The following is a 13,140-nucleotide window of genomic DNA, read 5'->3' on the forward strand; positions in this document are numbered from 1 at the left end:
TAATTTATCAATGACACAGACAGAGATTGAGTGCACCCTCAGCAAGTTTCCAGATGACACAAAGGTGAGCAGTGCATTTGGCACAACAGATGGAAGGATGCCATCCAGCGGGACCTGGGCAAAATTGAGAAGTGGGTCCATAGGAACTTACCAAAATTTAACAAGTCCAAGTGCACCTGGCTTGGGGCAATCTCAGAGGCAAGTCCAAACTAGGAGAAGAACTCATTGAGAGCAGCCTTGTGGGGAACGACTTGGGGGTTTCCATGCTGGAAATGAGCCAACAGTGTGTGCCTGCAGCCCAGAAGGCCAGTGATATCATGGGCTGCATCAAAAGAGCAAGTCAGCAAGTCAAGTCTACTCTGCCCTCGGGACACCCAACCTGCAGTGCTGTGTCCACATCTGGGGTCCTCAGCACAAGAAAGACATAGACTTGTTAGAGTGGGTCCAGAGGAGGCCACAAAGATGATCTGAGGAAGGGAGCACTTCTCCTGCGAAGACAGGCTGAGAGAGTTGAGGTTGTTCAGTATGGAGAAGAGAAGGCTCTCAGAAGACTTCATTGCAGCCTTCCAGAGCAGGTTTTTACATGGGCAGATAGTGACAGGACAAGGCAGAATGGTTTTAAGCTGAAAAAGGAGATATTTAGATAAGATGATAGGAAGAAATTCTTTACATGAAGGTAGGGAGGCAGTGGGAAGAGGTTGCCCAGAGAAGTTGTGGATGCCCCATCCTGGAAGTGTTCAAATTGGATGGGGCCCTAAGCAATGTGTTCTAGTAAAAGGTGTCCCAGCCTATGGTAGGAGGGTTGGAACTATATGATCTTTAAGGTCCCTTCCAACCCAAATCATTCTGTGATTCTATGATAATTTAAAACTTTACAACACAAGCTTCCCCACTTGCTACATTCTCACATCAGCTTTTCAGCTCACCACGTGTCTGTTTCACAGATTTTCTCCCTTGAAAATCTGAAGGTCTCCATTGACTTTTTACAGTTTAATGTACTTGAGTAGCTCTTCTTATGAGAGTGATATCAGCCTGGAAATAGCTAAGGATGTCTCAGACAGGAATAAGAACAATACTGGTGGATCCTTTCAAAACAAAAATCATACCAAAGATGTTCCAAAATTATACAGTAAATAAACTTTATTTAATCTCAGCTCTATTTAGATTAGTGCTGTCAACAGTCACAGATCAGTTATGTACGAACTATTTACAGGAATTTACAGGAACATACCTTTTCTCCACAAAAATATAAGTACAAAAGCTAGGAGTAAACAAATGAGGTACTGCAACTTGGATTTATTGTAGGCAAAAGCATATAGAAGTGACCTTTAGCAAACAATCAAGATCAAATTAGGAGAGAATCGTCAACAGAAGTTCCTAGTTCATCAGAAAAATCTCCTCAACCACTACTCATTCAAAATGTATTGCACAATTCATTCAAAAATAAAAAAAAAATAAATAGAAGAAACAAACCATTTATTTCAACTCTTAAAAAACACCCAGTAAAACCTGTATAAAGATACAGTAGTGGGCAATTCCTTCCCAGGATAGTCTTTTCTCTCCTTTAAAAAAATAACCTTTAACACAAAATAGAAGACAGTATTCAATAGAAGAGAAAGACTCATCATCAAATAACCCCTGATTAGCATTTCTGTCAAGGCAGTTTTAACTATATTCATGGTCCAAAGGTGGTGTTGAGTTTTGGTTCTTGCTGTCCATTTGTGACCTTGAATAATAGCTTTTCTTCTTGTCCCTTTTCAAGGGACAACAAAAGAGATATAAACACATTTCTAAGCAGCAGTGTCATGAGACATTCTCATCACAAATTCAAGATGGTCGTAGCCATGACTAGAAGAATGAAAAATTAGAACAAATGAACAAATGTTAGATTACTGAGAACAACTTAGAAGATCTTAATATTAAAATAATGACATTATTTCTTGTATGATTAGGAGACAGAAGAATTTCAGGTAAGTCGAACTGCCAAATTATTAACTGATTTTGAGCAAGCAATTCTATACCAGTATCTGCAACACAGTTGAGAAATTGATGAAAATTAAATAAGCTGTAGCAAAACAGTCAGAAGTCTCACTGGAAATAGTCTACCATGTCTCTGCATATTAATCCAATGAAACACAAGGTTGTCCTCTCTGCATAAAGGCCTATCATCAAAATTGAAATGATAATGTATAATATTGGGGCTAGCAAAAAGTCTCTTCTACCAGAAAAATACTGACTGCCTTCACAATTAAGTCAGCATCACCTTAATTTCTAAGGTATATACATGCAAGAATAAAGGACAAAAATACTTGAGATGAAGTAAGCAACTACAATTTAATAATGAGGTCTGAATAGTTTACATATATACTAGTTAAAGTTATGAAAGTGTAACAGATAATTGCTGACATTAAGGTCAACATCAACAAGCCCTTCTGTGGTATTTCAAATGCAGCTGAGAACACCTGAATTTTTTACACCAGCATTATAGACAGCATGACAGGAACGTGTTTCAAACATACCTTCTGAAATAGTGTTGTAAATAGCTTTGTTCCATCATTATCAACAATTCAATTCTTTTCAACAGAGGGCTAGAAAAAACAGTTGCTGATTTTGTCAGAAGTGATCAAGGCTAGTAGTCCAAACAGTCCAAACTTTATTGCATTTTAAGTGCAATAAAGTGCATTCACCATTGTATTCAAAGGTTTAAAAAATCACAAAGTAGAAATCATGACTGTTAGCTAAGATGAACAATTTTTTTCCTTTGAAAGAAGTATTATTTTGTGTTGAAGGCCGTATTTGCATGACTGCAAGAGAGGAAGATAACCTGTCAACTGCATTGTGGTAACTAGCCATGGAAACAGCCTAAGTTAATGTGTTTTGCTGTGGTGGTGCTGTAGGCCAACAACTGCATTCCAGCCAAGAGACAGCAACTGTTTCACACACACTCAGTCAATTTCTGGCAACTGTGTAAAACTTTCCAGTTGCAAAGGAGGAAAAAAAAAGTTGAGCTGACCATATCCTATAGAATTTATCTGCAGAGTTTATTATATATCAAACACCACTAGTGACTCAAATTATAAGCTTATCAGTCAGCACAGAAAGCTTTTTCCTCTGTACTTCCATACTGTATTCCTCTCTCAACCACTATTGCTTGTGTGTTGCTTGTTTAGCTTGGCTAGTCTGATGCAACCTGCATCTTTAGGGCTAAGTCAGCTGTTCTGTTCCCGTAATGCTACAACTAGCATTGCAGGTTCATAATGAAAGTAACTAAATAAAACCTGAAGAAAGACACAATAAACTGAGAGCATAAAGCTCACCTAATTGTTCTCCCTAATGTCTCTGCTTTAACTCCTCTTGATATCAAACTAAAGCTGAGATTCAGAAAGGTAATATGTTTACATGCAATCATATCCTAATCCCTCTACAGAGAATATTTCATCAATCTTTTCTAGGATAATTCAATCTCACATTTAAAAGACATAATTCATTTCAAGCAGTGCAGCATGTCTCCCACAAATCTGACTTATCTGCCTATTCAAAAAAAGGAACTCATAAAGTGAATAAAGATAAAACAAAGCCAAGTGCAATAAAATATAATATTACGTATTAATTAATTCAAAATCTGAATTTTTTTCAGATATTTCTGTACTCAATCGATGTTTGAAGTTATGCTTATAACTGAAAAACATCTGTTTTGAATCAATATTTACCTTTTTCAAACTTGGCTTTGTAGAGCAAAAGAGAGATTAAGAGTAGAACAAAATTTATCATACACATGTAGAACAAATATTTCATTTTTAACAAAGGAAAACAGGCAAGAAAAAAAGCAGAGGAATGATTAATCTCATAATACATGTTCCATCTTCAAATAAAACAAGTATGTATTAGACTTCACTCACCCACATGCTAACTAAGCACAGACTGATGGGATATTCAAAAGATACCACTGCGAGGTGAGGCAAACTACAAAGCCAGGAAGAAAAGAACTTATTGGACTACTTTGTTAACAGTGTTATATAGTGTTAATAGATAAGAGCTCTGTGGACATCTACAGTTTACTGATGAGATTGCTGCAGTTAGAACACAGTACCATGTAGTAAAAGCTAGATTAGTGAAAATGATACATTAATCTAGCATATGTTTATTGGCCTTGTATTGTTACAAGTTTTCAGAAACCTATTAAATATAAGCCCACTAAGAGGGTATATAATTAATAAAAGATACTTAGTACCACACAGTTACTCTAGTAGCACAATTAGTTAACAGTTTACACATTAAAAGTACATAAGTTCTGGCAGTAAACTAAAATACAAACAAGCTTTACGTTAAAATGCACATTTATGTTGCAGTTCAGAACTTTATTGCTCGTGAGATCTTAACACTGGGTATTTTCAAATACCATCATTACTCCAATATTAAGTGTGGAGAAACATTACTACCACGTAAGTAAATGCCAATAAATAAACCCCTAACAAATCAAGAATATTTCTTTACAGAATAATTCATAAAGATCTCTCTAACTTTTTAGTTCTAAACAGAATTACGAAAGACTCATCACCCAAAATAATTTGTGCAAACAAACTTAGTTAACTTCGAAAGTGAAGGAAAAAAAAAACCACTTCGTTCATAATATGCCCTAGTATTTGAGTATCCACTAGATGTCTAATTCAATCTCTGTAGATTTGGAAAGGAGAAAATTCATAGGCTAGATCTGAGCCAAGAAGAAGGGACTGCTACATGAAATCCAAGCAGTTTTTCATCAGGACATGAAGCTCTTTTAATGACGATATCCTTACCAATCAAAGCACTCGCAGCCTGCAAAATAACCCTCACCACATATTTCAGCCAAAATTTAATAGTAAGGATGAAAACTTGTTGGATAAATTCAAATTAAAGTTTTGTTTCATATCAGAAGTCGTGAATGTCTGTTGTATGAAGAACAGTATCAAGTATCAAAAAGCTGAAGTGACTGCAAAATAAGGTCCATCTCTCTGATCTCAAAATGTTTCCTAAACATTACTCTAGCTTGCCAAAACAAAATGAAATAAAAAAGCCCCAGCTTTTTATTTCAGTGTCAGAGAGATAAAATAATGTTTGGGATACATGGTACTTACTGGAGCTGCAGTATTATCAATATTTATATATCTCTAAAAGTATTTTAAATATTTAAGATTGCAAGACATTCTCAAACATACTAACTGTACAGGAAAATGTTGAAGTATTTAACACTTTACTCAGATGTGATACTGCAAGCAGATGAAAAATACAGATTTTTTTTAAATTTGTTTTAATGGATCAACAGGATTTTAATGTAACTACTTCAAACAAAATGTAAAAAAGTTCAAATTTTTATTTTATTCTGGTTTTGCAAGCGCTAAATAAATATATATGCAAGGCCAGTGAGAGAAACAGAATGGTATTCTTCCTCTCACTTTAATTCCTAAATATTTCACTAAGCTGACCCACAAAGGGAGGGATCACAGTACTGACTCCAGATACAATGTACAGGAGACTATTACTGCAGTTTTTATTTATAAAAAGTAGCTCCAATGCATAAAACAGTAACAGTAATACCAAAGAAATGGTTAAGCTCATATAACCTTAACCTCTTTTGGGTCTGCTTCTCAAACCCAGTTTCCCTTTCCAGTAAATAGATCAGCTGGTAAATACCAAGCAAATGTCACATAATAAATGTATTGAAACTGGGAAAAAGCCAACACCAAAGTGTTGAAGACTCTTTATTTTTGACCTGTCCTGACCCGGAGTGAACTGACATATTTTCATGTTTTTTCAGTACAAAAATAAAGCAGACTTACAAAAACGCCCCAACTCCAAACAAAGCCCCAATCTTGTTAGGATACACGCTTAAAATAAAATTGTACATATTTCACTTCAAACTCATATCCCAGGTGATAGAGCTAATTAGTTTTATATTCTACAAGCAAAATGTTTTTGCTGACTCTTGTTTTTGTCAGAAATTTTATTCCAGGACTGAAAAAATGTTTCTTGATACATTTTTCATGAAAACTGGTATGCCTTCCACAGAAACTTCTGAATTTAAGAAACATGAATTTTCATATGCTTGCTTTTTTTCTCACTCTTGTTACAAATTCAAATCTAGAGCTCAAATTTGATATTCCACTGAAGAAGAAGGAAGAAGGAAGAAAAGGAGCTCACTTGAATGTGGACACAGGTAAAAGGAGACTTAAAAATAAGTTTCTAATTCATTATTCTTGAAACCTAACCCTCATGCATAAACTTGGCTTACTTATATAACATACCATTGGTCGAGCATCTTCTCGTTCTAGTATCTTCTGAGTCTGATCTGCTGGGAACTTTAGCACTGTTGTTATAACCTTGGCCATTGTCTAAAAAGATGTATATTATCTATAAGTAATTCCACATGCACGAAAATGCTTTGTAATATTTTAAAATGAATTTCATTTAAGAATACTGTATGCTATTTGTACTAATGTCAATGGAAAACAGTAAAATCAGTAAGATATAACTATTTGTTTCACACTGTATATGCACAACATATTCTGTGAATTATATGAAAACAACAAAGGGTCATCATTTCACATTATCACAAACTTCAGCTACTGTAATATGATGTGAGTTCTATGGTACCTATGCTCAAACAATAGAGTCCATTAATAAGACATCATACTGAACAAAGTGCATGCTTAGAAAAAGCTGGCAATCTCCTTTCATGTATCCTGCCAAAAAAGAGGCAAAGAAAGTTGGACTGGAGGGTAAGACAGTGAAGTCCCCCCGCAAAGACATGTACACATCTTGGTCAAGCAGTTCACAAAGAATGTGACAGATTACAGATTACACATTATGACTGTAATTCCTGATTCTTAAAATTTGTATCAACCCTCCACATCTCTCTTATGTCTCCAGCACTATAACCTAATTGGTGCATTCATTAATGTCTTGATAGTATTCCAGGATCATTTACAAGGCTGCATAAATGGCAATCCATCCTAGATAATTTGCACAGATTCCTTTGAACTTCTTTCAATAAAGAGGAAACATGTCCATGGACATCACCAACTTCACTACTGAATCACCTTTGAGACATGGCATATATATTTGTACTATAAAAGGAGATCCTGCACAGCGGAAGGCCACCAAATGATCTTACAAGAGAAAATTAGATAAAAAAATGCCTCTTCTCATCCAGGGAAATAAAAGCTGAGAGAAAGGTATATCTGTACTCAGGAGATAAATCACAATACAGATCTTTTAACTCCAGGACTGTGTTGGGGGAGAAAAAGCATGTGCTTAAGACTGTGTTAAAAAATTTTATCAATTGCACCATCATTGCTCATGGTTTTCCAGTCAGTGTAGCAAGATGAAACCAGTTCTCAAGACACAGTTCCCTAAATTTAAGATTATGGGATACAATCCTGATGAGAGCAGATACTAAGCTCAGTGTCTTCTAGCAACACATCTAATGATTGAAAGAAAACCAGTAGATGAAATTAGCTTGAAACTACTTTTTGAAGCAAAACTGGAGCCTGAAACACAGAAGAGAGACCTAAAGACAATTTTCTTTAGCATTGGTGGTAGTTTGTTGCTGTTATTGAAGAAATCAATTGCAAATTCTAGTATAACACTGTTAAAAAGAAAAAAAAACCTGTAACAATTTATAATCCAAAGTTTTGAGGCACGTACAGAAATGTTTTGAAGATCAGTGACAGACAGCCTCGATGAGCAAAAAAGAGGTTTCAGATTAGGTTTTCTTGAATGAAAATTTGCTATGTGCATCAGCTATATGCAATAGTTGTCCAAAGCTGCTTCAAGACTTGTTTTAAGCTGAAACATTGCTGACATATTTTTTTAGCATTTTCACTTTTCTAAGTCCCTCACAATTCAAAATCATAAAATCTACTACTGTAGGTATTTTCCTTTAACTATTTCATTGTTTAAGTAGAAGAGCTATCCAACAAGCCACAGTCTTGAAGGTAACTAGTGATTCTGGGGTTTTTGGATCAGGGATTTTTATTTTTAATAAAAAAGGAATTAATATCACAATGAAAAATGGGATAAAAAGAGAGAGAATGAGGAATCCCATAAGGACAAGATGTTCTGCACAGTCCAAGTTTTATTCTGTACAGAGCACAATGAGAACAAAGCTAATTAACATAGAAACCTACATAAAAACTCTTTGTTTTATAGTAGTCTAAGTTGAAAGCAGGGCAACAGTGGAAGAACTCCAGAGAGGAGGAAAAAAACAAATACAAAAATTCATCCACATAGAATTTATCATCTAAGGAAAATATCTGTGTTATAACATACCTCTTTTGAACCTGGTCAATCTCTAAGCATCGGTACTGTAAGAAGCTAGTAAAATTCCAACTTAGGATTTCACAAGCTTGCAGCATACAACAAGAAGCCTACTGTACAGCTTTTCACTACTTTTAAGAGTAAATTACTATTATCTAAGATACACAGATGTGGGAGCCCTATAAAACATCTTTAAGCAAAAACTGAAGAGATATTTCATCATCTTCAGAGCTATTAACAAACTATTACTTAATCTGTTACCTGCTATGTTTGCATCAAGATGACATCAAAAGACCACTTTTGCTAATATGGTGCTGGTACATTAAGACTGACTGACAACAGGACTTTTGCTAATAAAACTGTATCTACCCATAAAGGTTTTTGTTTTCATAGGTACATTGGTGAGAGATGTGAAAGCCTCTTTCCCCTGCCACTCAGCTTGGCATGCTGACAAAGTTTTAAGTTATGGATCATCCCTCTTTGGAAAACAAATGTGAAAGTCTACTGAATCCTGTGTCAGTAATAAACACCATGTAACAAATCGCAAACACATGGTATTTCACATCTATACAGCAAGGGTGTTAAACTGTACTCTAACCTGAATCACCTGTCACCATATGCAAATTTCCATACCTTTGTCTCACGACCCATCATATATTCAAAGAGCACTTTCCTCAAGTATTCAAACTCCGTAGGCTCCCCAAAAATGGAAACGTCAGTATGGTGAAGGTTTCCATCTGTGTAAACAAAAATAAGAGCATATTTATACTGAGAGTCACTCATATGAATCTAAGTTTCACCAATGGCATGAAATAGAACAAGAACAAATGCTGGATTCTGCACCTGGAATGGAGTAACAGCAGCCCTGCTAAAAGGTATTTGGGGCTGCTGGTTGACAGGAAGCTCAGCAGGAGTCAGCAGTGCATGCCCTGGCAGCCAAGGGGACAAACCACATCCTAGGGTGCATCAAACACAGCATCACCAGCCAGTCAAGACAGGTTGGTTATCCTGATGTATTTAGTACTGGTGCAGTCTCACCTTCAATACTGCAGGCAATTCTGGGCCCCACCATTTAAAAAGAATGATAAGGTACATGAATGAATCCAGAGGAGGGCACCCCTGCTACTCGATAAGGTGCTGGAAGGCATGTCCTGTGAGAAGTGGCTGAGGATTCTGGGTTTGTCTGGTTTGGAGAGGAGGAAGCTGAGGGGTGACCTTACTGCTCTCTACAGCTTCCTGAGGTACCCAGTACCAGGACACACGGAAATGGCTGAAACCTGCACCGATCAGGGGAAGTTTGCACTTGACATGAGGAAACATTTCTTTACCCAGAGGGTGGTCAAACCCTGGAACAGGCTTCACTAAGAGGTGGTTGATGCCCCATGTTTGTCAGCACTGAAGAGGCATTTGGACAGTGCTCTTTAAAACCATGCTTTAACTTCTGGTCAGCCCTGAAGTGGTCAGCCACTTGAACTAGGTAATTGATGTTGGTCCCTTCCAGCTGAACTATGCTATGCTATGCTTCTTCCTACCTGCTTCTTTCCCAATCAGTACATGTTGAGGAAATCTTTGATGATATTTCTTCCCAGCCCTAGCAGAAGGTATTCAATACCCATAACCACGTCCCATCCTTGGCTCTGTCACCTTGTGGGAAGGAGACATGGACCTTTGTGGGGGGGAGGGGTGAAAATGAGAGCTGTGCATCATCCTGAGATAATTTGACCATCTGCACAAATTTGCAAAGAATAAGTGTGATATGTGGGTTCTGAAAGTCTCCTGAGTTCATCCAGCTGAGATGGGTTTCCACAGGATGGCAAAACTCCACATCTCTGATACTAGTGAGGTTCAATTCTTGAGCCCTCAGTCTCATGTAGGACGTGTTCCTCAACTAAACAGTTGAAAATCTTTTGGAGGTAAGGAATACCTCTTCCTGTGGATCCCTGTGGATTTTTCTATCTCATGTTAAAACAACAGAGCCTGAGAGGAACAGTACACCACCAGAGAGAAGGTCCATTCGCCCACACTCTGTCTCCAAAATGGCCAATAACCAATGTCCAAAGGAGAGCACATGAGCAGTTCAAGTCTACCTCTGTCAGGGTCCTGGGGGTGCTCACAGGCCTCAGTGGCTGGGACCGGCCTCCCCTGGGACCCCCACCCCCACTGGCTCCTGCCAAGGGCCCAGGGGATGCATCCCAGCTCAGCATGGGGCCTTCGGTTCCTGCCTGAGCCATGCTGTACATGTGCCCATGTACTCTGTCCCTGTCACCTGGATGGGCCTGGGACCTGCATGGCAGAGAGTTTAAGAACTCTGATATATAGAGCTGTTTTAACTGTATGGCAAAAAAACCAAACAACAAACAAAATGCTCTGTGATTTGCTCATCTGAAATCACACACTAACAGACAAGACAAAACAAGGATGTCACAAAATGAGTGTCTTAAGGAGACTGACATTTTAATTACATTGTCTAGACCAAAGTATATCTTTCAAACAAATGAAAAATTTATTTCTGATGAAAACTGTGTACTTACCTCTGTAAGGCATTCCAACTGGTGTGACGTACATATTCTTCTCATAATTTTTCAGCCGGTCTTCCAGTACATGAATCTAAATAGAGAACAGTCAGAATCATAAATGGTGTTCATAAGCAGCTAAAATAAGCATCACTGAAACAGTTTTTGCTAAACATCATCTCCTATGAAACAAAATACATTTGCTTTTTAAGGAAGGAAAACATTAAAAACTGTATTATTAAAACTATCAAAAAACTTCTTAAGGAAATGTGTGTACAGGTGTATATACACATAAAAATATCTACATTTTTATTTTATATATATATATATATATAAAAGCATACATAAAAAAGCACATGACAAAAATTGTCATCAAAAAGTTTTAGTTATGAAAAAAAAAAGTCCAGAATTTCATGGTGTGCACTGTTACCTTTATCACGGCGCAATTGCTTTGCTAACCAGTATCACAACCATGTGGTATTTTCATTCTCAGTGGATACAGGAGTACTTTGGAAAGTACACATATCTGAGAGCAAGTATGAGTGAAAACTATTTTATTTGCCTATTATTTTCATAGTACCTTGTGTGGAGATGTGCCACATCATCACTTGAAAAGAACAAACCTTTTAATACTGAAGACACAGAGTATCAAACAAGAACACTTTTTATTCGTTCAACATCACCCTTACCTGCTCTTTCAATTCCTGCTCTTTCAGTTTTGAATCATTGACTAACGTTGTTTTCTGTGCAAGCTGTGCCTGAAAGAACAGTCACATATGGAAATCATCAAGGAACTGCTGAAAATACATCAAAAGTACCTCTGCCAAAAATTTCTTTCTCCTTTTAACACACAAAAAGTTATAAACATCATTTCAGCTTTCAAACTGCTTTGAAACAGAAATATTAGAGTGCAAAATAAGTAACATATAAGACTTACCTTTAGTTCTGTTAGTGTGACCTAGACAAACAACAAAAATTCAGATTAAAATGTATGAAAAATACTGAGTATATCAAGCATTGAAGAAAAAAATATCAATCATCTAGTTCTGATACAGCGTGTTAACTAAGGACGATAAAAATTGAAATTACCAAATACTCGTGTACTTATAAAAATAACTAGTCTCATAGCGTTCAACTTATTTGTATTGTCAGTACATAAAGCTTATATTTAAATTACGTCATTTGACTCTGTAAGACAATTATCACAAATATAACTTCAAGAACCCAGTGTTTCAAATCTTTACAAAATACATATTGGAGATGAATAATAACTGAATGAGTATGAAGTATATTCCAGGATACCCTAACTACTATTAATACTATTTGTAATGTTGTATCTTTTACCTTAATTCTTCAAGTCACATTTGGAAAAGGGAACGTTTACCTGAAAATAGCTTCAGTTAAGAGCTTCATGAGCTCTACATCTTGTAAAGATGTTTATGAATTACAGAAAAAATTCTAAGCTGATATTTCTATCTTTCAAAGTTCCAACTATAAGGAAAGTAATGCTTTAGTAGTCATGGGTATAAATCAAGGTCGTAAATGCATTTCAACATCAAATCATTTATGTCTGATTTTTTTTTCTAAGGAAACCTAAACCTTAACAGAGAAGTAGTACATTTTTTTTTCTTCCCAAGCCTCTTTGGAATTGTGTTGAAAAGGAGAGCTATTCCCTATCTCTGTAGGGTGATAAAACCTGTGGGTTTTCCTACACTACACAAACAGAAAGTAGGGGAAAATCAATCCTCGAACCTGTAAGTGCAATTCTTTCTTCTGAAGAGCTCAGTCATCTCATCAGACATTTACTTTCTCATATAGAGAGACAATTTCTGATATTTTTACTTTCAAATGATAACACTTAAGGTTGTTAGTATTTGTCAATTGTTTATCACAGTCAGACAAATATTGTTCAAATATCTATCTTCATGTCAAAGTGAATATGTTATGTGTGATGTTTGGCCTAGGCTGACAACAAGCAGCACAGGAAGTTTTTTAAGACAAACTTCTGTGATTTGGGAGTCTCCAACTTTAGACAACAAATGCATCAGCTGCAGCTGCTTCCAGTCAACAAGACTTCTGAGCATTTTTACTACTAGTGTTGAAGGGAAAAAATCCTCAACATAAAAGAGAAAAATGTTACAGAGCAACAAAATAAAAAAGAAATAAGATAAGATAAAAAATATCATGGCAAATGTAAGATGATAGAATTCATTTGAATGCACCGTAAAATCCAGACGTGGATTTGTACGTGGATCTGCTCTAGTATGTTGCCAAGGTCGACAGACCCTGTCCAATTTTCTTATTTAGGTCTGTAGTGCTGCATATACATTTG

At 36.4% G+C, this 13,140-nt stretch overlaps 1 protein-coding gene across 18 annotated transcripts in view; it reads right to left on the reverse strand.

Moving 5' to 3' along the window:
- Window positions 1-1,122: 1,122 nt before the first annotated feature.
- GOLGA4 (golgin A4) overlaps window positions 1,123-13,140 on the reverse strand; it is a 74,040-nt gene continuing 62,022 nt past the window's right edge. For 14 of the 18 annotated variants that reach the window (XM_064667665.1, XM_064667651.1, XM_064667694.1 and 11 more), the window contains 7 exons: window positions 11,746-11,766; window positions 11,498-11,566; window positions 10,827-10,902; window positions 8,929-9,032; window positions 6,282-6,368; window positions 3,900-3,963; window positions 1,123-1,848 (listed from right to left, as the gene is read on the reverse strand). In XM_064667665.1, the coding sequence (XP_064523735.1) occupies window positions 3,934-3,963; window positions 6,282-6,368; window positions 8,929-9,032; window positions 10,827-10,902; window positions 11,498-11,566; window positions 11,746-11,766 (387 nt within the window). In that variant the 3' untranslated portion in view covers window positions 1,123-1,848; window positions 3,900-3,933. Of the gene's footprint in view, window positions 1,849-2,519; window positions 2,589-3,899; window positions 3,964-6,281; window positions 6,369-8,928; window positions 9,033-10,826; window positions 10,903-11,491; window positions 11,567-11,745; window positions 11,767-13,140 lie in introns of those variants that run through there. The other 4 variants (XM_064667618.1, XM_064667596.1, XM_064667607.1 and 1 more) reach the window with 4 other exon arrangements.

This window comes from Pseudopipra pipra, chromosome 1 (assembly GCF_036250125.1).
Source record: "Pseudopipra pipra isolate bDixPip1 chromosome 1, bDixPip1.hap1, whole genome shotgun sequence".
NCBI classification, from domain to species: domain Eukaryota; kingdom Metazoa; phylum Chordata; class Aves; order Passeriformes; family Pipridae; genus Pseudopipra; species Pseudopipra pipra.